General features: G+C 45.7%; 1 protein-coding gene across 1 annotated transcript in view; it reads right to left on the bottom strand.

Moving 5' to 3' along the window:
* The window catches only part of UBE2O (ubiquitin conjugating enzyme E2 O), a gene marked incomplete at both ends in the record, with an annotated part of 63,450 nt that extends 37,909 nt beyond the window's left edge, over positions 1 to 25,541 (bottom strand). The window contains one exon of the mRNA XM_082008318.1: positions 25,173 to 25,541. Coding sequence (XP_081864444.1) covers positions 25,173 to 25,541 — 369 coding nt within the window. The remainder of the gene's footprint in view (positions 1 to 25,172) is intronic.
* Between the last annotated feature and the right edge of the window lie 806 nt (positions 25,542 to 26,347).

The raw sequence follows: 26,347 nt of genomic DNA, 5'->3' as shown, positions 1-26,347 counted from the left end.
ACTCACACCAACCAGTAACCAGGTCTTTCCCTCTGGGAATGCCAAGCAAACCCTGTGTGTGCAAAAGAGGAGACCTGAAAAATAATTCAGAAAGAACGAACATGATAATGATGCTCACTATAAAAATACGGAAGGCTAAAGTTTAAAAATACATGGCTATGACTACAACATATGGAAAGAAAGATCGACAGCCTCAAGTTGCACCAGGGGAGTGGATATTAGGAAAAATTTCTTCACCAAAGGGGTTATCAAGCATCAGAACAGTCTGCCCACAGTTGAGTCACCATCCCTGGAGGTATTTAAAAGGCATACAGATGTGGCACTTAAGGACATGGTTTAGTGGTGGACCGGTTGGCAGTGTTGGGTTAATGGTTGGACTCAATGATCTTAAAGGTCTTTTCCAACCTAAACGATTCTATGATTCTGTAAGAGAAGATTTACTGACTAGTAAGTCTAGCAGTAAGCCACTTAGACTCCTATGGGGAATCTTTCAAAGATGTCCCCAATTAGAGGATTTACTCTAAACATAGGGTTTTCCTTCTCAGCAGCAGTTTATAGTAAAAGATACTCCTTCTTAAGTGTTTATACCTCTTGTTTCATGTACCTACTCTTCGGGGTACAGCAGTTCTGGGAATATCAGTTGCTTACACAAGACAAGACAGGCCTGAAGGATCTCCTCCAGGTGCAATGTCCCAACAGCACAGATTACTACAGGACACCCCGCTCCCCATTTTCTTATAGTAAAATGGCTGATTAAAAGCAATCCTGTCCTACCACCTCTGCCTAAGAATTTGAGAAAAGCTTGATAAAGAGCAGTGCTCTAGCACCAGATGGCACTGTTACCTGAAAAAACCCACATGAGACTGCAGTTAAAGACACAGGAGAAACTGGTCAGATGCAGTAACCAAACAAGTAGACAACATTTTGCCTATGTATCAGCCAACACTTCTTGCAGTCAGGCTATCTCAGCATGCCCTCAGTAAAGCCTCATCTGAAACACAGGTCAATGCTAGCAATCCCCACCAAGAAGAATACAGCCGTGAGGAGCACAGCCCCTCTGACACCCAGCCCAGCTTGTCGAGAGATGCCCAGTTCAAACAGGGATGGCTGTGGAAACCTGGTGAACACCTAACCATCCTAGGTGAGAGCAGTGGTTGTGCTGATCTTTTTGGCAGTGTCTAACAAGAAAAGTGAGGTGTGTTTGACTGCCAGAAGAGACTCTGCTAAGGAGTTGCTCACCTGGATGCTAACACCAACCAGTGTGACAGAGAGAGAGAGAGTAGAAGCCCATTTCAGCCAACAGTCTAGATTCCTGGGATTCCCAACAGACCGCAGTTTTAGCTTGCCAATTAAGCTGTGTTCCTCCTTGTGTGCAAAAAGAGTCTGTCCAGCAGCTCTTTCATTTACCTGAAGCAAGAGGATTCCTCAAATTGTTGCCTTGGGAGGGAGATGGCAGCTATTATGCAACAGGTTTTCTACCTTCTCGCTGGACTGTGCCGCTGTTGCCATCTGAACAGCCTCAGAGCTGGAGAAATTAGTCACTCGCCACTCTGAGTGGCATTCGGGGCACACTGCCAGGCCTAGAGGAAAGAGTGGGGCTGCTCAAACCTCCATCTGCCTTTCCAGAGGACAAAAGCAATGCTGCGAGGAAACCTGCGTGACTACTGCTGACTGATTCACTCATGAGGCACAGTAAGTACATGGCACCTTTCTACATCTTTGGGAGTAGGAATAAAGAGTATATGCATGAGAAATATTCCTTTGCTCCATTCCTGGAGTAAACCAGGGAGGGCTCTTCCGCTGAGCCAAAACTGGGCTCCGCCAGGTTGGCGGTAACTCTGTGCTAGGGAATGAAGTACCTCCTCTCCCCTTGCATTCAGGTCAGCAGCGTACAGGAGGAACTAGTTATTAGCCTGCAGCAAAAATCCACCCCGCAAAAACTGCCAGGGAACAACAAGAGGGAGACATATCAACAGAAAATCACCGTGTCTGCTTTCCAGCTGGTTAGCTCATATGCTGCTGCTGTGAATACAAACCAGCCATTTAAATTAGCTTCTAATTGTTCACAATTATTCAGAGACAGCATAACCTGCAAGCAGCTTTAAGACAACAGGCAAGTAGGAGAGAAAGAATAATCTAAAATGCCTTAACAAGATTCATATATTCGTGCTTTGCAAGTCTCACAGCCTGCAATCTCCAGCAGTGCTGCCATCCCCACATGTGTGCTTTGCATTGCAGAGGAAGATAACCCATGGGTGTTTCTACACTTCAGCTTTCTACTTCCTTGCTCCAGTTTTTGGACTGGTTCAAAAATTAAACCACTATTAAAATAATATTTTGGTCTACCCCAGTTGTTCACAGTCTCTGCACACACAGGCAGTTTGAGCAACACTATTTATAAAGCTGTTTAAAATTCTGGACACAGCCAGAGCTCCTTGATAGGATGTCAGCCATGCGACACCCGAACGTAGGAGGTTGACACAGGATGGTTAGTGTAATACAGCCCACTCTTCTTTCCCTTTCTTTCACCCAGAGTCTTCACTACCGCCCTCACAGGAGTCCCTTCCCCCAAACACAGACAGTAACGTTTCACAATTGCTGCAATTTTCTCTCCTAGGAGAGAGGGAAGATATTAGCCTATTATCCTTAAATCGCTAGCATGCCAGTTTTGGTTTACACATAAGACCCAATGCAAGTCCGGTCTGCAGATCAAATTGCTTTAGGGGACTGAATCCAGACATACCTTAGTGATGAAATTCCCTCACATTCAGCTATGTTTGGACCCAGAGGTACAATGCTGCCACAGAGCCAAAATACTCATCGAGGTCTAGGAAAGGTAGGAAATTTAATAAACTTCAGCGGGATTATTTTATCAAGCACAGAATCTCCTAGAGGAGACAAAATAAGACTGAAAAGCAATGTATAAATAGCTGTAGCTGAAAGCACAGCAAATGCTGTGTCATGCTACAATCCCCTATCAGTCCTGGGCAGCGAGTGCATGGAGCCGACCGGTCTCTCTTGTAGCTTCTCCAAGTTTCGTGCCTGCTCTGAAATGAGACCATCTCCCTGGAGAAATATTCTTGGTTGATCTCACATGCAGAACACACTCCCCAAACACACTGCAGTGCCTTACTGCTCTGCTACATATGAGGAATGCTGCACGGACAGACGGGCTGTCTGAAGCCCAAGGAGAAGAGGTAGAGCAGTGAATTCAATGAAGCTGATCAGGACCTCGGTAAATTTGCTAGCTTAGCTGGGAAATACAGGATGCTCAGGCTGGAGATGGGGGCAGTTTCCACGGCTAGTGATTAAAAGCACTCAGGGAGAAACTCTGAAATGTAGCTCACAAGGAAACCAGTACTACTGCCTCCTTGCCAGGACGCAGCCAGGGCAGAGGTCTAGGGTTGCCTCTCCAGTCCCTCCTCGCACGGAGCGAAGGCAAGCGCTGCTTTAAGAGGTGCAATGGCTAACGCTAGCTGCAAGACATAGCAAGTGTTCTGCAAAGGCTTTCTGTCAAATAACATGCCTTCTGAACCAGCTGCATCCGCAGTTAAGTCAGATATTGGTTTAAAATAAAAATCAAAGCCTTTACAATCAGTTCAAGCAACCTCTGGAATGCTATGGAGAATCCACCCAAAATTCAGTGACAGCGTGGGTACCCCGTGCATGCATTTGTTGCTGATCAACAGCAAAGCCACTCCCCCGGCTCACACTGCAGACAAGAGTGTGTGAATGCTACTGGGACAATGCAGCACAATTGCATCATTGCCCAAAAAACCTCAGCTGCATTTTCTATTCACTGAAAGAGTTCCAATTATCCCCGCTGTACATAAATGCTGTATTGGCCGTTACAAAAAGAAGGTATAGCCCCTACTGAATCCATACACCAGGCTACAGAAGCCCAGTTATTTAATGACTGAATTTCTGCAACCCCTGCACTGTTACATGCCTTTTTATTCAAGAGGTGAATTTACCACTTGTGGAATGGCTGGGGGAAGACTAAAACATCTCCCAGCCACAGCAGGTTTAATTCATTGCCTCCTCTTTGTGCATCTTATAATAACAAAAGCAGCCAACCTTCAATCCCTTTAATAACTGGTGACAGCAATGATGCAACAGGGACAGAAATGTAAAAGCCCTTCAGAGTCTGACTTAATACTCCTGGAGCAAAGCAGGTAAGTCTAGTGGACTGACTTTTTCTTCCTTACCATCTCAGCTACAGCACAAAGCTTTCGACATCATATTTAAAACCCATCAATGCGATCACACACCACCACTGTATGATTTTGCCTTCAGGTGTTTTGTATGCTGACTTATAAACCATTTATCTACACTTTCCAGATTTGTGCCAGCAACCTAAGACAACACAGTGTTTGCCCAGCAGAACATCCAACATCCACATGGAAACACCACTCTCCTCTCTGTGTTACTCCACAGGTATCCATTCAGTTATTCAGCAGCACACTTGATGTGACAATAATTCAAGATTATAGCTTAGGGAATCTTCTTTTCTCCCTGTCCCTTCCCTGGCAACTGAACAACCAAAAAGTACATATATAGATGGCTCACAGAGGTCAGAGCCACTGGTGTAAGTAAATATTTATAACAATGACACAGAAACCAGAAGAGCAATAAAGCCAGATGTTCCTCAGTTCTGTATGAAATACACACACAGTTCCCATTCTAAACCTGAAATTAGATCATTAAGCACCTCCCTGTACAGAGGTTTTAAGGGCAAAATCTTTACACCTGCACTAATCCTTGCCAGCCTGGTTTTGCTCTGGACATAGCATACACACAACAGTAAACTTCTTGCAGGAGTAGATCTTTGTACTCCCCAACTCTGCACATGTGCATGGCACAGCCCAACAGCTGTACAGCAATCACAAATTACTGGGAAACTATTTCCCAAGGTGCTTAAATCCAGTTTTCAACAATGGCTTAGCCATTTAGGAGACCCAGCATCAAAGAGTCCCCAGGGGAGTAACACACTTCTAGGCCAACCAGGAAACGGTGAAATCTTCCATTTTTAACGAGAGGAGTGTCTCAGAGAAACCTGGAACTGCCCCTTCACTAAAAACATTTCTAAAAGGTCACCTCTTACAGGCAAGCAAGGGGAGATTGGCTGTTAACAGAACTCACCTTGGAGCTGACTAGTCTCTGACATTTATGGGAAGATAAAGTCTCAGAATTTTCCTAAATGAGTTTCAAGGGATGCTTTGCTGCATCCCTCACCTCTGCATACAGATCAGGAGGCTGCTCCTAGCAGGTTTTTTTTAAAAGTCTTCTCTGAATTTGTGTATCTTCAGCAGGAAGATGGGAACGTGTCTCTATTCCCTTCCTTGCCTAATACGACAAGTATCAGACAGTAACATCACCTGTAAGATGTTTCAATGCAGCTGTGGTTAGAAAAGATGCTAAAACAGCATCAGGGGAAGTCACATTTGACTCAGCAGCTCTGTCAAATATTGCACACTTCTGAAGTGCATTGTTCCCCTCCTGTCCTTCCCACCCCTCCTCCAGACCTGCTAGCTCAGCCTAAGGTCTGAGATGAGCTAAGGTCTTTCATTGTAAGCATCTTCACTGCCTCTGTGGCCTCTCTCAGGTGCAATCTGACTGGATGTAAGTAGCTCTGCTGAGGATGCCCTTAGAGGAATAAGTGCTCACTCCAGACAGTATAAGCAAAAAGCAGTAAAAGCCTGTTTGCCTGAAGTCAGCAGTTCTGCCTCCAAACAGACACACAGTTAGTCAGTGAGAGGTTTGTGAGTTTTTCCCCCTCTAAAAAAGCATTCATATTTCAGAGCAGAAAGGCACTAGATTCCTAGCACAGATGCAATCCTGAGTCTTACATTGCACCTGTGCTAACACCACCATGGGAATATCTTAACCAAGAAGGAAAAATACTAAGGACAAATCATGCAGCTAATCAATTAAAAAGCCACTGATCCCTGTCCCTACAGTGGCATGACTCCAAATGTATGCTTTGTACATCTGGATGCCTTCTCATCTACACACCAAAGAACAAACACAGTCTGGAGAACAACTAATCAATACCCCTGTCTGCAAAATACATTTTACCTTCTTAAACCAAGTCAGTTATCCTTGACAGGAAGCCCCATATTTCCTGGAACTGTAATTCACTTGATGCCTACTTCCTAAAATGACCTTTTTCGAGGATATATTGCTATGCACATATACAGTATGAAAGTGCATTTTTTTGCTTTAACAGCAGACTCTTTGTAATGTATCACATACATAACATGTTCTTTGCTTTAATGACTTCAGCTAAAATAGAGGATTTCAGCCCATCACAACCCCAGTGAAACACTGAGCCATAAACACAGTTAGAGTAGGCTTGCAAACACTATAAAAATACCCTCACAAGATGATTTAGGCTCTGTTCCTCTAACAGCCGGAGCAGTACTCTGCCTCCTTCTCCTCGTCCCAGCTTACAGCAACATGGAGGTTAACTGAGCTGTCTCTTATGAGCACTGCCAAAATGCCATGGTGAGGACTTCCCTGCAAACCCTTAAAAGGGGGACAAAGCTGCAGGCCCGTGACTGCAGAAAGTAATGACTGGACAGCAGATTTCAGAGTCACTGGAAAGCCACATGAACGTGCATTAGGATGCTTGCAAGCAGATGCTCCGAGGTGCTGAGCTCCAGCCGTGTTCTGGGAAGTGTCCATGGGTTGATAAGCCTTAGGCTGCATTATATGGGCTGTCGCTCCTAATTAGACATACAAACTAGGTTCTCCCTTAAGGGAGAACTACCCCTACTCATTAATTGCCACTGTATACTCCCCAGACACAGCAGGCTTCTGAATAGGATGTGTAACCTCCACCAGCAACTCAAGCCTAGTCAGACCAACCACTACCAGGATGCTCCTACACTTACAAGAGTGATTTTTCACTTGAAAAGAATCCCCAGCTTTGCAAGCTATGCATATGCAAAGGAACTGCTTCATCAGCTGCTGAAATGCAGCTAACCCTGGGGTTGAACATGGTAGCTATGAAAAATCAGGTGCCCTGTTATTTAACTATTTAGTGGACAATAAGCCAAGAACACAGCATTTCTCCATTTGAAGATGTATACTCTGCATGTATATACTCAGATAGTCAAGTACTGAAGATACTGTCAAGATTAAAAAGGCACATTGAGTACACAGAAAAAGCAGCTAAAGGGTACTTCTGCTATGAACATGAAATGACACACTGTGTTCTTACCACAAACTAAAAAATCCAGAAAGCATCTGATGCGGCAGAATCCTGTAGTGAAAGGTCCTCAGCTGTGAACTTCTGCATAATATAACCGCCAGAATTAGACTGGCTGCCAGGCATTTATTGTCTTTGTCAATTTTTTTTTATATACCCCTTATCAAGCATGCATTAGGAGATCTCCTGCGTGTTATGACATGCACCTTCGCAGTAGATTCATGCAGTGAACAGAACACCCCCTTCTCTGTGCCAAGTCAGCTTTCATCCCGCTTAATTCATCTGTCCAGATTAATTTCTCATTACCCCGGAGCTACATGCCTGGCTCAGATGGCCGTGTATGCAACATTACCTTTATCCTATCAGGTACTTAACAGCACCTCACACCTTGCTGCTTTCCTCCTCTACCCTTGCCTTGGGAACCAAAGGCTGAGAACACAGATTTGGACAAAGAAATCACTGCAGACAGGAGCATACACTGGTCAGGATGCCAGCCCAGGGCCTTAAGAATCACATGTGCCATGGCATTTAGTAGGGTTGAAGCTGCTACTTAATTAGGTTTGCTTAATGAGTCATATTAAATAGCATATATGTAAGAACAGGTTTTCCATCAGTGTGAGGACCTCACTGGATTATCTAGGTGAAATGCTGCCATTACAATGGAGTCTTCTTTCATTTTATATACTTAACCATGACCTACATTCCTTTGCTCGAAGGAGGCCCATCTCCAGAGGGAATGTGCCTGTTTAATCAGCTCCAGCATTTTTTCAGGATTCAGCACGGATGGATGGAACAGCCTCATGTCTCTTCACATAACACACAGCTTATGGAAGCTCCAGGAGAGAGTGGTAAAAAAGCCATCAAGTTCAAATAAGGGCAGGCAGTATCTGCAGCCTGATCTGAGCAGCACCACCCGCTCCAGAGACCACTGGGATCGATGAACACCAAAGCCTCCACAGGCCCCCAGTGAGCCTAGCAGGCTGCTTCACCTTGTTGTGCAAGAGGCTGTCTCCTGGTAAAACTACAGTCAAGATCAAGATTGAGGAGGAAGACAAAATCAGAAGTCTTTGAGGCAGTCAGAAACCTTAACTCTTGTCTCCCTAAGAGTGAGCCTATGAGCCTTCAGTAAAGAGAATGTATAGACAAGCAGACTCACCGACTGCATTAAAATACAATACGGGAGCAGCAGCTCGCATGTAAGGATTGCGCCTTACCCTTGTTTCCTGAAGACTTCTCCCACACTGACACCAGTCATTTCAAACTGCTTCCAAGATACAGCCTCTCCCCTCTACTAATACAGAGCCAGCAAAACATACCCCCTAAAACACACATCCCCCCAAACCAGAAAGGAACCACAGGATCCTCAAAAGAGAAGGAATTTGTGCAAAGCTGCCCTGGGGCCGCGTGTCCAGGGCACTAGGCCCACCTCTCAGGGCTTCCCCCAGCACAGCAGAGACCTGGACACAGCCGCCTGCAGGGCAGCAGGCTGGAGGGACAACAGCTCGCTGCCACGGGAAGGGAGAGGGGCTAGAAAAAGCAGGGACAGAATAACATACCTCAGCACTACAGCTTTTGGAAAACACTAATTTCATCAATGGATTCTCCCCCCATCAGGAAGCATTTCAGATTGACGTTTTTCTCAATCCAGTATCAATTTTAGAGACTTAAAAAAAACCCCAAGTTTTTACAAGCTAACCCATATCATTTTTTTGCCCTTTCCATCACCACCAGCAATAAAGAACCCTGAAACCTCCAAAGGCTGTTAGCTTTGTTGATGAAGAGCAGGATACGCCCAACGCCGCAAAGCTCAACAATACTGACAGCAGTAAAAATAACTCCTGCTTCGGTATACTAAAGCAGTTAAGATCCGGAGGTGCACAGAGAATGTGCATACAATAAGCTGTCACAAAATGACAAGGATTATGTTGCACAGAAATAGGTCTGAGATTTAAACAGATATGAGATCACCAGGGGCGTGGTAAGAAAGCCACAGCTGAAAAAAGAATCCCACGATTTTCCCTTTTGTTCACATCATCCCAAACAGAACAAACTAAGGAGAGATCAGGCTTAAAGTTCCCTCCAACTGGAAGGAAACAAGCACGCCCTCTCCTTTGTCACCGTGTAAGCTCCTTTCCTTCACAGGTGCAGCTCTACTGAGCCCCAGGCTGGGCCTTGCCTGCACCAAGGCAGCAGTCAGGGCAGGTCTGGCAGCCAGACCCAGGCTACCTACCACAGGACAGACCCGAGCCTCGTGCTGTGGCAGAACCCACCACCATGGGCACCGCTCCTACCACGTCCTACTCCCCTGCAGCAGCACCGCTCAAGTTCCTGGTGCCGTTCAGCATCGCGTCTTCTCTCAAACGTTCCCATCCATAAAGATCCCAAACTCAGTGTGTGCAAGCACGCGCTCCCACACTCTACCAGAGCGTAATGGTCTCAGCAAGGAGGCAAGGGATGAAGAGGTGAAGTCTGCTCGTCTTCCTCCCTGTCCTCACACAGCCCTTTACAGAACTGCCATTTTCATTGCCATTTTTAAGTGGTTTGTTTTCAAATCTGAGCCAAACATAACCTGGGAGTACAAAGCCATTAACTAACTACTTCCAGCCCAGAGTCCAAGCAACTGGAAGAGGCAAGACAAGCAGATTTTACAAAGGCTTCAACCACCTGAGGGGCTGCCTGCCCACTCTCTACACAACAAGAAATAACCGATCTCACTGAAAATCCATACAGAAGGGTTTATGAAGCCTGTTGTATGACATCCTCAAGGGCCACCGAGTATACTAACCACCCTGTAAACTGATCTTACCTCATCTTTTCACTTTTGTCAATCTTCAGACTTTAGAACAAGATAAGGTTACTTTACACAATCACCTAAAAATATTAGGAGCCCATAGTAGAACATTCATCTGTTTAGAAGCAAAGTTTAACCCCAAATTTTTAGGGCAACATAAGCCAAAGTTTACATTTAACCTGAAATGTAACAAGAAGGGTCTGCCCTTCTGTTTCCATGATCAATAGTAACACAAACAGTTTGTGGCAGAGTCCCAGCAGAAACAATTCACCACTGAAACCATTCCCAGACTGCAAGGGTTGCACTGACAGGTGGTTTGTATTGAAGTACTGCAATAATTAGTAAATTATTAACTGAATAGCAGACAACCACATAGTTTTCCTATCAGAAATCTGCATTTTCAACTCAAGAGGCAAATGCCACCTTTCTGGGTAAAATGATTTTAAGGAAACTCCTCTTACCACCCTGATTTCTGCACCCCTCCGGATGAAGCCTCCAGCTATATTCTTACCACACTTGTGTCTTCCATGGACAAAGCATACATGTTGTTTCAGCCCCAAATTCAGAGTTCTTCCTAAGCTTTCAGTTTGGTCAACAAGCTAGGCTGAGATGGTGACATGAAAAAGGGAATTACTAAACATCATTTATACAGTGGCGTGGTACATGCTTGTCCATCAGTGCTTAGAGTCTTCTGCCACAGCCACATTCCAGAACTTTTTCAGGATTATATTGTCACTGCAATTACATCACCTGCAGGCATCAGCACTAAGCCTCCTTGACAGTCACAAGCAGGACAACAGAGATAACCTCCACAGGCTTTGGGGTGTTAGAGATTTTTACCAATACCTTACTAGCTTGCTTAATAAAGCTATAGTGGTAACTGCAAAATGGCACTCTCCAGCCAAGTTCTCCATCTAGCCACCTGAAGCCTCTAAACACCTCAATGTTAAAGCATTTAAGTGTTGCACACCTTTTGAACAGGAACAGCCCAAAGATCAGAAGTTGGCTTAAAAGTCAAAGCCTATAATTCAGAAGTCCCAGATCTATTTCATCTAGCAAAGATGATTTTTACAAAGTAGATTTTAAAAAAGATGCCAGTGAAGTTTAAAAAGAAGCTGCTGCTCTCAAGAGTAAGTGGCCGGTAAAGATCATCTCAGAAAGTGATCGTGATAAAGGCAAGTAAAATTTGCAACTGAATCCTACTTTTCTTTTACCACATGCACCGATCACAGACCCCTTCACAAAGTTCAAGTAACACTTCAGGGTTGAATGGATCAAGACAAACTGCAATCTTCCTTTTGCAGGAAACCTCAGCATCAGAAGCCTAGTCCCACAGCAATACTGCAGAGATTGCATGTGAGGGATAAATATTTCAATGAGGAACTCACACAGCTTACTCTTTCAGAGGACAATTATAAAAAGAGAATTGTGAAGATACTTGAACACTGCACCAAAAAGCATATTGCTAGATGTTACCAACAGTCTGGGCACTCAAACAACGATTCTCTTCATAATAATAGGGGAAAAAAACCCCAAACCCTTGTGATGTGCACAAAAGTAGGGAACAAAGAAAGTGTAGAGTTTCCCGGAAAAAAAAAAAACACTTATGGTGGGGGAGTAGGGTGGGATAAACACAATACGTATCTATCAGTGTGACATTTTAACAATAACAACAGCAGCTTTTGTGAATGGAGCACCAAGATGATTCAAGAAAATATTAGTTTCAAAACACTTCAAAGAAAAGCTCTGATAAATAGCTATCTCACCATTACAACACCTCCTGGCAGATATGCGCAGCTTTCAATACATCCGACGAAACAAGACAATGCCTCTCTCTGCTCAGAGAGATGTATTCAACACATCACTCGGATTTCATCCGAGCAACATTTCAGTAGCACCTGCCCCCAGTTAAAATAGCTATTTATAGCAAGGTGGGTGTCAAGAGGGGTAATTTCACCCATCACTTGAGGCCTGGCTGCAAATCACAGACCACATGTTGTCATTTATAATTAAAAGCTCTCCCTCTTCCTGGTCTCTAATGGAGATTTGCCACTTTGCTAAACCACAGCATGGCCAGTGCCTTTTTTCCTGAAAGCGCAAGATAAACTCAAAGGTAACGTCCGGGTGAGGCTAAGCTGGAAGTAGCAGTACTAGCTGTGGACATAGCACGTACTAACCTTGCAATGTCCCTACCAGAGTCTCATTTCCACTTGGGAGCATAATAAACTTCCTTTCTTTTACTCTTCTTCAGAATACAGATAATCCTACCTGCTTTATTTCACATATCCTAAAACAATTTAGTGGGAAAAAAATGCCCTTTTAGCTCACATACCAGTGTCATTCATTAGCAGCAAAACCTAAAAACCCAGCTCAACATCACTCCTCATTTCAGATGGAACACTCCCAAGCTAAGGTCACACTTAACCAGTTAAGCATTATGAGAATATCTGGTGATTTTTTTTTTCTGATGAAACTGGAAAAACAAGAGGGCAAACAGATGTCCTGCCAGCCAGGGAGGCAAAGCATTGGACAGGTCTGCCACCATCGAGAGCAGGGTAGGGACCACTCTTAAGAGCAAGGAACATACTATTGCCCTGAATAACTTAAACCCCAGAGAAAAAAGAAGATAGCAAAGCCAAGGGATGTGAGGATAAATGGATGGGGAGAAAGGGTCTTTGAGGCACCGGAGATGCTGGTGTGGGGAGAAAACTAAACCTAATCAAAGGGTCTCTGAAGCAGCAAAATGGTATGGAAATGAAAGAAAGAGCTATGAAAAAAGACCTGCTACCACAACACACTTTTGTCTAGAGTAGCAGTAACACACCTGATCCTAAACAGGAACCAGCTGAGCTAAGAGACAAGCTAGCAAATACCCAAGAACTGCAATTTGGTGTCTTTTCTACCATGCTCAGTAGTACACACTGCGTGCACAGGTTGGATGACGATTCTATGAATGTCATTCTGTGTCTAATCCTTGATCTTTTGTTTTAATCCTCCATTTAAACATTGCCAGCACTGTAGATCAGAGGCAGGCAATCTAAACTGAACTGTAGCGGAGCTAAGTTAGCAGCACTAACAAGAACAAACAGCTCTTCACAAAGATTTCTTCGGCTGCTTTCTAGAAGAAGTATCATGGACTCTCCAGCTCCTGGGGTGTTCAGTTTGCTACCATCATCACATCAACACAATTCTGCTAGCACCAAGGAGATGCAGACAGGAGCTGCACAGCAGACTTCTAAGACTGGTCATAAATGCTTCTACAAAATGGCTTGCTAGTCCAAACAGTACCAAGCATTCATAAAGATCCAGGTTCTGGAAAGCAAGAGCTCTCCACCCTGAGTTTGTTGCCCCCTCCACACATTCACCCTTAGCTGCATAAGAGCACAACATTCATTTAGAGAAGCAGGTATCAGAGCACGGAGACAGGAATCCGTCCTACAACCACCACCTTTAAAAGCTGATCTTTTAAGTCCCTTCATTTCTCATGACAGCTCTCCTGACAGCAAACACTTATCAATGGCAGATTAAAAGAGATTAATTAAGTTATCATAAGGACAAGTTAAGGTTCACACCAGTCACCGTGGGCAGTAAAGTACACTCAGTCGTAACTCTCAGAGGTAGCGTGGGTGATGAAATTGGTCTACCCCACTGACTATAGCCAAGAAGGTCAAAGGCAGTTTGTCAAACCCAACATGTAGGACTCGCCATCAGTTTCCAACCATCTCCACAACCACTAAAGGGAAAAAAAAGCTTTTGCAGCAAGTACTCACTTTGCAGCCAGTATGCCAGCTATGGGAGTTCTAAGAGTATTTTCTCTACAAAACTGCCTTGCTTGCAGAATTGTACATATGCTAATCAGAAAGACTGCTGTAATCTGAAGAGAAAGCAACTGTGTGGGGCAAAAACAAAAGAAACCAAAGCATCACTGTGAGAGAGAGGACATTAAGTGTGAATACACATTGTGCGATTGCACCTGAATGCCAATTAAACAGTAGAATACACAGAATTAGTGCAACACATATTCAGGCCACATTCACTACACTAATGTAATTCAACTCACAATTATCTTAACCATTGTGCAAGAGCAGATAGATTCCAAATGGTAACCTATGGTATCTATGAATTGCAATCTGGTACTAAATTATGTTACTGAGAATAGGAAAAAACTCCCCATAATACAGACAGCACGATTCAGAGGAAACCAGGAACTTTGCCTGGATTTCTTCCAAAGTTCAAAGTGTCAACACTGGAAAAAAGCAGAAAGACTCCTCCAATTAAAGATTTTACACATGCATTACAGTGACCACATCAATTACCATATTTGTGATATTTATTTCCTACAAATTGTTAATCTTTCTCCAAGATCCCCAACAAACCAAGAAATACGAGAGCAGATCACGTAACAGTCCCACGAAATACAAAGAGTGCTTGATATGGGAAGTGTTAAGTTTTCATCAAACACTTGGGCTCAGATAAAAGCAGCCTCAGGAAAGAAACATTAATTCCATTCAACAAGGTACTCAAAGCTGATCAGGGCAGCCAGAGCCAATTCTGATCAAGAAAGCATGGTGCGAGCTGGAGTAGGTGCAAACAAGGGCTGCAAGATGAGCAGGGAAAGAGCCTGTCTGGCAGGGAAGTTAGTGATACACAGTCTGAGGGCGAAAAGGGAGAAAATGATTGTGCTTCACCACATAATAGCACATTTATAAAGACAAGAAGCTACTTAGGAGACAGGTTTGCTTTTTACAAGAAGTGATGGGTTTAAACTGCTTGCACGTTTATGTGAGAACTTACAAATTTTCTCATCAAGATTGGGACAGCTTCCTAATTCAAGAAATCAAAGCAAACAGTTAACTCCCTATGACAGACCTTCCCTGATACAGGAGCAGGCTGCTGCTGCAGTGGTAGCAGGGACCAGCTCAGGATGCGCTCGCTAGCAACTAGCCTGGAGTGCTCACGAGTAATGACAGGGAGTTCCTGCCCAGCACACATTTTGTTATAGTAAAGTCACCCCGTACCTGGCGCTTTGCTTCATCATTACAGGGCAGATTTCATTTACGAACCAAAGGAGACATTTCTCTGTTGTACACCAGCACAATCCCCAACACCACACAAAACTAAATAGAGGAAGTTTCTAGCCCCAAAGTCAAAAGGGCAAATAAGCCCATTCAGCTGCACAGGTCAGATGTTCTGGGTGAAAAGGTAGTTACCGAGCCAATGACACACTCTGAATCAGATAGTCTTAATTTTTACACATAAAGTGAGATCTCAAAACACTGACAGCTGGCACATTAGGATGATAAAAATCTCAATTATTGTATTAAAAAAATCCTGAAGTTTCTTCCTAATCTCAGTGGACAGGAATTCTGGTATTTCCTGTGCAGTGTCACCTTCCCTGCTGTGCAATTCTGCAAGGTGCTCTCTTCTTCCTTTTATTTCAGGAATATACAGAGGTGCATAGTCTAGGAAGCAACTTGCTTCATCCAGGACGCAGCTTGCTTCATCCTGTGAAGTTTGCTCCAGTTCACAAAGCTTCCACAGTCAGGATAATTCAGGTTTATGTTCATCAATCACAAGCTGCATTAAATATACCCCAAGGAGGAAACATTATATACCACTACACCTCCCTGGGAAGAGCTTCCCAGGCTCTCTGGAATACACCCGAAATGCTGGCCAGCCCACCTCTTACAGGAAGCAAATGAATCATCCACATCTGCAGACTTTAAAAAAACAACCAAACCATAAGTTTTACAGGAAGGACAGAGATTCCTCCTTCTCCCCTGCTCCCATTTTCTGCCTTAAACTGAAGCCCACAGACAGTTCACTAAGACAAGACTGTACTTCAGCATGGGAAACAAGAGCAACTTTGACAACCTGTGGCACAAGGACAGAGAAAAGGCTTCTGACAGATGTCACACATGTTAAGGACAAAACAAATATGAAGAGGCAATTCATGATGTACCATTTCCAGCCAGTTACACAACTGCAACTGTTAGTGTAGTAATTCTAAATTTAGAAAATGTGGCTATTTTGTCTGAAGACTAATGCTGTTTCAAGGAACTTGGGCTCAGACACTGAACAGAAGCATGAATACTTCTTGCAAGAGTCATGAGAATTATTCACTTGGATTAGATACATAACCCACCTTCCAAGGGAAAAAAAAAAAACAACTTTCATCTTCAAAAGCAGACAGAAGGGCAAAGTCAAAGGACAAATAGGGCCTTGCTGGAAATCTGATCAACACTGAACAAAAATATTAAGCAGTGCTGCATGCACACTCACCTGAAATACTGAAAATCAAAGGTGTGAGAGCAGAGCCTACAGCAGCACCAGTCACTTGAGGTGGGCAGCTGCCAGGACGGGCAGCAGAGCCCCACACTGCATGGGCCAAGAGCTCCGACCCCTCTTCAGCAGCAGGTAAGGCAGAAGTGGCCATTTTAGTGCCATGTGGAAAAAGCCAGATAAAGGCAAACACAAAGGCTCCTTGGTGATCGGAGTGCTACTCAAGGTCCAACTGTGTTTCTGCATAGCTGCTGCCAACAATTTCACTGAGGGCTGAGATCTAGGACCAGTTATTTAATAGCCTGAAACACCACTATGAACCAAGTTCACAGTCTACATCTAGGCTGCACTTCACCGACTACATTTCTTTCTAAAGCCTCGCAAAACCCACAGCTCACTAGATTTATACCTAAACGAACTTTTAAAAATGCTAGTTTACTCAGTTTAGCTTATTCATGTGAGCAAAATCGAGCCAAACTCAAGTTCCTCAATAGCAAGAGATACAGTATGCCATCTAGTTTCCAAGCACCTCATTTTACACATATACCAAATAACCAATGTCTTACGATTCAGGATGAGAACAATTTGCCCAGACAGACATCTCTAGCTATAACAGCACTGAGGAATGTCAAAAGTTTTTCCACCATCCAGACAGCTCATGCTCTGCAGCCCTGATCAGAAAGGGTCAAACAGAGGAGGCACTGAGCAGCCATCAGGAAAACATCACTAGCGGCCTGGAAGCACTGGTGCAGGCTGCCTTACTCAGAGCCACCCGAGGGGGAAGCTTTTGCCACCTTTCCACCACATAGGGCCAAAGAGGCACTGCCACATCAGAGCCCAGAAAACACTTTGAACATGAAAAGTGCTACTTACTTGCTCAGTATCCTTATCAGCAGCGAAGCAGCACCGTTTCTTACAACAAAAATGACTCATACACAAAATTCTTTTTTTCTCAAAAAAGTTATATCCTTTCAGAAGTAGGTAAAAAACTAAATCAGTCCTGATGGCACTAATTCCAGCTCTCCCAGTATTAGCGTGTTTCGCTAAGCAGAAGGCTCATCGTCCACTGACAAATTAAAACTGTACCCAGTCATTTCAACAGGAATGATGCACCAGGAACTCCCAGCTTTGGGCTAAGAAACACAGTTAAAAGCCTTAAGCTCCTCATTTTTTCAGCTTGTGATTAAATAGCTCTCTTCAGTTGTCAGTCTCCAAACGCCTCACTCACAAGGAGAAAAGCTAATAGCTTTACAGGCAGCAGTAAGAACAAACCACCGAGGCTGTGTTTGATGTGCACTGAATACAGAACCACATGGTACCACTATTGCAATTTTATGGTACAAAATGAATGCTGCTTAATGGACCAAAGGCATAGCTACCTAGTTTCTCTTCAGCTCAAGAGACTGTAACCAGAGGCTGTGAAGTGATACCACTGCAAATGCAAGCTGAGCAGGGTTTCCTTGTTTCACATTTACTCCTTTGAATTAAAATTTTTCCTGGCCTGGAAGCTACAGTAAGATACCAAGGACTCCTGTCCTCTCCTAGCCTGCTTTTCTGCAAGTCCTTGGTCTCACCTCCTACCAACAGCCTTCACACTGCCCATTCGCTTCACAAAGTTACAGCACCAGCTGTCGAGGAAAGAAACAGAGGTCATGATTGTAAAGACGATGGCAAAAGCAGGGAACAAACGCAGCTTTGCAACCACAAAGAAGCTTAATTACCTACCTAGAACATCCAACATATCTCTGTAGCTGGGAGCTACCCCTTGAAAAACTGTGCAAATTATTTAAGATGGAGCTTGATGCATCCTGCTTTCAAGATCTCGGCATATATGCATAAAAAACATTTTGTATCTTGGCTTCCACCTGCTCCTCTTACATACACAAGCAACCTTCGACCCCATGCCAGAAGCTAATAGAGCAAGAAACTCCAAAAAAAACCACCAAACAACCCCAAAATGACAGAGTCTCATCAAGGTACTGCTCTAGACACCAATTCCACACATCTCTAACTATTCATTTGTTCAAATTTAGACCAGCAGGTTAGTAGATACATGGTGCAGGCTCTAAGCTCACAGCATACAGGCATCAATGCTCTTTAGCTTATGTCTTCCCTATAACCTGAACAGCACTGCAACCCCCTCCACAGCCACAGAGCTTCTCTGGTGTAACATGCACCTGAGCAACAGAGAAGGGTGAACGAAGCATGAAGGTGATGTCATTTCTTTAAAAAGCAACCCAAAAAGCACAGTCTAGTGCACAGAGGTACAGATTTCTTAGTCTTAAAATCTGACCACTCTCAACCCATGTTTTTGGCCTCAATCTACATGTCATATTCTGTAAGAGGGAGGAATTCCAGCTGCAGGTGCTTATTGGATCTATCACTCCGTTAAGTTGCTTTGAACCCTACAAAATTAAGGGCAGAAGATAAATGTAACATCCCCTCACCTCTCCCACACAAGCACATACCAAAGATATACTTATCTAGTCCACATCCACCATCAATACATTTGATTCCATCTACGCCATACTCTGAAGATTTCAGCCCAGTAAATGTTCACGGTTTCCACTCTGGCCACTTCCGTTGCCTGGTCCAAGCACTCCCAAAAGACTGGGGCAGAGAGCGCAGAAGACATGACTCCAAACGCACAGGGTAGGTAAGAATAATCCTGAAACGCATAGTAAGAGAAGCTTGCTATCAAGAAACACAGCCGAGCCCACAGCACACCTAACTGCACAAAGCTGGGCTGCGGGTGCTCTGCCTTACCACCGCAGGCGTAGGATCCTCCATGCAATTCATTCAGTACAGACCAAAAAGAGCAACAAAACCAAAAGGACAGCTGTCAACTTGAAACTCCGGCACATCTGAAAGCTCTGCAGCTATTACAGGAATCAGTAATCCCCACCACCTCTACTGCCAAAAACCACATGTTTTTCATAGTGTTTGATGTTTCTGATCACCCTTTACAATAATTAGCACTTTAGCCCCCCAGGTAGTCTCCTGCTCCCTTCACAGAAACACTTAACATTCAGAAAGAAAAAAACCTCACCAATATCTGACAAAGGTAAATCCCCCATCCAGTCCCAGGACCTTGCATTAAGAGAAAATGACTTGCTGAAGTTTGGTAACTTTGCAAGTTCAAGTTAGCAGAATATTTTGGTTTCGGACACAAACATGCACAGATCTGTTTAGCAGCCTAACAGCCAACGACAAATGCAAAAAAGCCCAAACGCTACCATGGAGACTCCCTAGGGTTTTTTTTTTTGTTCCAGAAGATGGAGTTAGCATTCTCCTAACTTGCCACAGGTCTAAAGGTCTCAGGAGTGGGACACGCCAGCTACGCAAAGTAGAGCCTGAACGGAGTTACAGGTCAAGTGCTCCAGAGCACAACATAAAAAGAAGGAGGAAACCCAAGCCATCATCTCACATCTCAGTTCCAGGAAACTCAGGACTGACAACCTCAAAAGCAGGTGCAAAGATTTCAGATTAAATTATCAGCTCCTGTGCTTACAATGACCCATTGGGGTAAAAACCCAGCACTTGGTGGGAGGTAACAGTAAAGTGGAAACAATGAGGCAGGGTTTTCCTAAGTAGCACTTAGGAAGGTGTCATCGCCTTCTGAGCCTTTGAAATCCCCCAAGTAATTAAACAGTCAAATGAGAGGAGGCTTTAAGCTTCACAAATGCCAATTATTTCCCAACACCAACACGATGCTGAACATTAAAAATAGTGCCTTTCCTCTGAAGAGAGGAGAGGAGCTGAGGACAGCTGCCATAGGCAAGACCTTACCCCAAAAAGCATCTGTCAAAGCTTCTGCCATTTAACTTCAATGAAAAGTCTTCAGCCAAAAAAACTTTATACCACTGCTTAAAGCTGCTGCTTTGCAGAAGTCTGCATTGGAGCTACATCACATCAGCAAAGAACTTCTATGAGAAAGTTGCAAAATGCCTTACAGAGTAAAGCCTGTCACAGGCTTCAACTGATTCCTTCTAAAGCCTTTAGTGCACATTAGTTTGTTTACTAGTCCTAAGAGCATTACTATTTTACTTTTTTTTTTTAACCTATACCAGCATATTGAAAGCAAGTGCACCTTGGAAGACAGTGCGTCACAAAAACTGCTTGCTTCGGGGAGATGTTTCATCCATTTTAAAAATAACACTCCTGTCTAGATTTGGAGTAGTTGTAATTAATTGCTTAGCCCAGGTGGCCACTTGCAACTCCTGAATTATCAATTCACTCGGCACACTGCACACACAACAATTCTCCATACAGTAATAGCGTACACTATTTAGTACTCCTGAGATTTCCATGCTGCGAGTTGTGCCGGATTCCACTTTTGCAGTAAAATATTAATCATGATCCCCAAGTCTATATTGCAAGAGTCAAACAAATCAAAGTAAAATGGGGAATCAACTCAAGGGTACATAACCTTGCAATGGATACTCACAGGACGGAAAGGTCACCCTTTAAAGCGTTTCTATTTTAAACAGAACTGCAAAAATTCCAGTAAGCCTTTTCTCTTCTCCTGTCTCTAACAGCTACCAACATCAGGTGGTTTCAAAGAAACCCCCTGGGAGACTAACTGAAATGTCAGATGCAAGAAGAGGGTTAGATACAGCTTCCTCATGCAATAAAACCCAGTATTAATAGTTTATGGGCATCAAATTTGTGTGCTGCACTGTGCGTTCTGCACTGTGACCAGCATTTCCTCACAGCTCCTGAAAAGCACCCTGCCTGTGCAAGGCAGAGCTATCCCCTCCACCTGCAACGTACCTACGCTGCATTGCCACACTTCCAGACAGCGAACACCTTGCCAGGTTTGAAGATGGAAGATTTTTAAGGCTTTCTGTTTTCATCCCTTAATTGCAAATGGGTTCCACAGAGTCACTAGCTACGATTAACATCTGAAGAGCACGTGCTGGTGGGCTGGGATCCCAGCAGCAAGGGCTGAGAGTGGCTGTGAAGAGACAGAGAGGGAAAACACAGACCTTTAGTAAAAGGAAGTATTTCCTTCTCCTATAGTCTAAGTACAGAAAGATTGCAACTTAGAAGTTTAGGTCATAGCAGTAACTACATGGCAGGATTCAGACAAGAAATAAAAGAGTCATTGAAATCTTGAAATGATAAGATTCCAAAGTCTTTCAGAAACTTCTCCTGCAACCTTATGTTTATTCGCATATTTGAGGTCAAGAAACTATAGCAGTGAAGGGTGGGAAGGAGCAGAAGGGCTGTGTGGGATGAAGCACAGTTGAATTCATAGAGAGACCTGTGGAGATAACATCAGGTAATTTCCAGCTAACAACTGGGTTATGTCTGAGGAGCCCTGATAGTTTGAATCTCTTTCCAAAGCAAAGCTGAACGCAGTACGAGAACCACCCAAACCAAACTGTATTCTGGACCTTACAAAACAAAAGGCTGCTAAAAACTTAAAAAAAAAAAAAGCACCTTGACCCTTAATGGCAATACTGGGGCACTATAGGGTCCCCTACATGTAAATCAATCAGTGCTGCACGTGCATACCACAGCGTCACACCAAGACACTAGTGCAAGCATTTGCTCCGAGGCAGACACGGAGCAGGAGGCAGGGAACTTGGCAGCCTGGCCAGCTGAAGGCCTTTAGATAAGGTGCTGAAATACAACACTTGCACTTTCCATTTCCCCCAGCTGCAAAGAGGCATATCTGCCTCACACAGGCTTTGTGAAAATTAAAGCTTTGAGGCTTTCAGGTGAGAGGCAGGAGGAAGGCTAGCAGCATTTTATAGCACCCTGTGAGCCCTACTAATATCTAACACATTCGAGCATTTTTGTAAAGCTCCCAAAAGGCAGCTCAAGTGGGCAGCAGGAATGGTAACCTACAGCTGAGAAATCCTGAAATTAAAATTCAGCTGAGTCTCAAGTACTCCCGTTGATTTGTTAGAAAAAGCATCAAGTGCTCACACCAGTTTGCAGTATCACTTTCACAACCTGAGTTGCAAATTACAACTAGCATTCAAACAGTACCACAAAGACAAGAGAGGTGGCTTTAGCCAGTCAGAGGAGCTGCGCTCTGGGTTTGTTGGGTCAGGTAAGACATGTGGATGGCAAACGTACTTGGAAAGGGAAGCGTTCTCTTTCTAGGACTGCTTGGGGTTTACAAGGGTTTACATTCAGCAACAATGATTTCCCAGTGTTTTAAAAATGGGAAGTGGTCACAGAAGGCAGGAAAGGAGCACATGGAGCCAGAGGGTATGAAATCCTGGCTCTATTATGCACATCACTGTCATGATACTGCTAATGACTATCAACACAGGAATCAAAGGCAGGAATGCACGCAGATAAACCATTTATTCGGTTGGAGGAGCTAGCAGGGCTTTGTACCAAACGCTAGCTCTATTTCAAGAGAAAGTTTCTATTACTTATTAACATCAGCAATCATGTGCTTGGGTGTAAGTAGCAGTCTGCCTATCATTTCCAATAGGAAAGAGCAACAGCAAGCATGGAACTTCTAGGAGCAACGGTAAAGTGATTAACCTACCTATTCCCTAGCTGAAAAAAAAATATTCTTTTGACCCCCCCCATAGTTTAAAGACAAGACAGGAAAGCTCTAGGACTATAACTGGGTACAGATAACTGCTTTTGACCTTTGCACGAGGAGACAAAGGTGCTGTGTCATTATCCTCAAAATTTGCAACAACTTTATTTCTCCTCTTTGTCAGTTTACAACATTCGCTCTATCCAATATATGCACCAGGGTTCATACATCTTAAAACACTTGAGGTAGGCACCCAGCCTACACCAAAGGAGGATCTACGTACAAACCAGGCACACAATGGCACAAGATGGGGCTAGTGAAAGCCCTGGCCCCAGAAGCACCTTTACCCTCTGCCCACTGCAGAATTAAGAGCTCAAAGAAATAAAAGGGTGCAATCAGCACCCTCTTTAATCCATGGCTTGGCTGTGACCAGGACAGGCTAACAGTTTTAAGGACATCAAACAAAGATCTCTCAGCCAAGGATGCTAGAGAGTCAGAGTCACAGCCAAAAGATCTATCTGCAGATAACAGCAGGTAACAGCACCCAAAAGCCAACAAACTTTAGGCCCAGGACAACCCGTGGTGCCGACGGTTTGTACCCCTCCCAGCGTGGACAAGGACAAGCTCATCAGGCTTACCTGGCTGGTTCTTGTCGGTGTAACGCGAAAAGGGCTGGGTCAGCGGACAGCTAAAAAACCCAATTATAACCACGAAGCAATAAATCCCGCAACGTGTTCCCAATGGCGTCATATTTGTTTTTAGCAACTCCAAGCTGCAGCACAAACCGTACACAATGCTTCTCAATTTTGTCAGTGGGCAGCTTTTCAAATGGAAAAATCAATATAAGTATACCTGAATTCCTCAAGCACTTAGGAAACTTCTCCCCTGGGTCTGTTACCCGAGTGGTAAAGATGCCTACACCAGAGAAGAAGGACCACAAAAAGGAAAAACCCAGAGCATTTATTTACATAACTTTGATTTTTGATCCTCCCCAGTCTAGCTTTTTCTAACATTGCAAAGGGTACAGCTACCAAGCGACTAAAGTCACAGTTAGCTGTGACTAAATCACTTATGGATTTGGGTGCCCAGTAACAACTCCTAAGTCCGTGTTTACTCACCCAAATCGAGGCAGCTTTGTTCAGATGCTGAAAACCACACTCAACTTGGGACAAATTTTTGCTTGCAACAGCACATAAATATTTTGTTGGAAGGCTGCAGCGACTGAATTGTGATTCTTTAGAGAAAGAAGGCTTTTTTTTTAAGGTAGAAATACATCACATGGCAATATCTTTTCCAAATACCTGTTTTCATTTTTCCTTATCTCCAACCAGTCACGTGTCTAATGACACTACCACCTAAATTTAGCTCATTCTGTTAGCACTTGCAATCCTACCGATGCCTGTAGGACTGCAACACACCTTTCTTCCTCTCAGCCTCTCCTTTGGCGTACAGGGCCATTTCTGAAACAGCGAAGCAGACGGCGTACCAGAAGCCTCCCGCTTTCGCCTGCCACCCCAGCAGAGCGCTTGGACCCGCTCCGCTGCAAGGACAGCACAGGCCGCCCGTTCTGTTCCGTGCAACGCCCATTCCTCGCAGGCCCCTTTGTGCTATATTGCAGTGCCCCCTCGTTCGCTTTTGTCTCCGTACTGTCGGCTGGTCTGTGCGAAACCCCATGCCAGATGAACTTTGGGAAGTGGGAATATTCTAATGCCGACCTGCACCTTGTGGCTCCTCAGATATAATTAAGGGGTCACAGATTTACGTATGCCTCGTCAGCAGGGGGGTAAACGCTCACGTAAACAAGGGCAGAGCCAAACCGCGGTTACTCGCCTCTGAAATCTTTATCTAGCCAAGGTTTCCCTATTTGGCTGTTGACTCCCCTAAAACAGGCGATGACGACACTGTCCAGTAAAAGGCAGAGGCGCTGGCCCGCGTCCCCAGCAAGTGAGAGGGGTCTGGAAGCTGGCTCCTATCACCTTCACAGGCAGGCCTTCCCTTATGCCCTGGCAAAAGGCAGGAGCGGCATCCACGCTGGGCTTCCAGAAGGAGCGTGACGAAGGAAGGGAAAAGGGATCTCAGCCTCTGGAGGAGACCGTCCGGCTCCCCCACGCTCAGGCGGGCAGGGACGGGGGGTAACACCTCGGGTGCCTCCGGAGCAGCGGGGCAGGGCCGGCCGGCAGCCCCGCAAGCCGGCAGGCCGCGCAGGCCCCTGCCCCTGGAGGCCTCCAAGGCGGAGCCCCAGGCCTCCAGCCGGAGCCAGGCCTCCCCCCCCGGGTGAGACGACACGGACAGACGGACGCGGAGGCCGCGCCAGGCCGCGGGCGGGCCCCCCTCGCGTCGGCGGGCGCCGGCGGACCCGAGGCCGCCCCCGTTACCTTGGTCTCCTTGACGTGCTGCTTGATGCCCTCCGGGTACCACTGCACCCGCACGTAGCCCCGCCGCAACGGGCTGGCGCGGCCCTCCTCCGCGCCGCCGGCCCCGGGGCCTCCCGACTCGGAGCCTCCCGAGCTGGCGGCGCCGCCGCCGCCGGTCCCGCGCCCGCCCTCCTCCTCCTCCGAGTCCGAGTCCTCGCCGTGGATGAGGCGCACCAGGCCGAACCGCACCGAGCCGCGGTAGCGGCCCGACACCAGGTCGTGGGAGAAGAGGAGGCGCTGCGAGCCGCCCGGCGGGGCCGGCAGGGGCAGCGCGGCGGGGGGCGCCGGGGCGGCGGAGGCCGGGGCCGCCTCAGCGGGCAGGTCCGCCATGGCGCCGGGCAGAGCGGGAGAGCGCGCGGCCGGCGGCGCGGGCTGGGGGAGGGGAGGGGCGGTGCGGGCCTCGAGCAAGTAACGGCCCGGGGGCGGGGCCCTGCGGGGGACACGCCCACCGCTGCGCCACGCCTATCGCGCGGGAGGGGCGAAAGGGGACGGGGACGGATCCGGCGTCGCAAACGGGGGGGGGCTGTAGGGCGTCGCCCCCGGTCCCCAAACTAGGGGGGCTGCACAGCATCGTCCCCAGGGTTACCAGTCACCGGGGGTGCAGAGATGTCCCCAACCCCAGTGCCCAGCTCTGAGTGTCGCCCCAAAAGTGTGTGCACCTCTGCTACAAAAAACCTCAATATTGCAACCCAGATGCAGGGATCTGCACGGGGAGGGGGCACAAAGGCCACCCACCGCCCCTGACCCCCACCCGGGCCCTCCCTACCCTGCCGATACGGCTGCCCTGGGCACGGGTGGGGGTCCACCCTAGCACCCAGCACTGCCCTTTGCTGGGAGGGGACAGCAAAGTCCAGTCTTGATTTTATGGCTGCTAGAAGCCCTTATTAAGGTCTTCACATGAGCCAAATATTTGGCTTCAGTGACCCTAATGTTGGGGGTTTTTCCCCCTCTATCTGCAGGGATTTTTGAAATAAAATGGTTTCTTGAGCAGGTCCCGCTGCTCTGGCACGCAAAGGGCTAAAAGAATCCAAAAGATCCTTTGCTGCCTGTCCTTTACCCAAAGTTATCCTGTCTCTTCACCTCCTAGACCTCCCCAACTGTGCAGTGCTGGCTGGAATATCATGAAAATGCCCCAA

This window comes from Phaethon aethereus, assembly GCF_964289735.1.
Source record: "Phaethon aethereus genome assembly, chromosome: 18".
NCBI classification, from domain to species: Eukaryota; Metazoa; Chordata; class Aves; order Phaethontiformes; family Phaethontidae; genus Phaethon; species Phaethon aethereus.
This window is presented reverse-complemented; position numbering and strand designations above follow the sequence as displayed.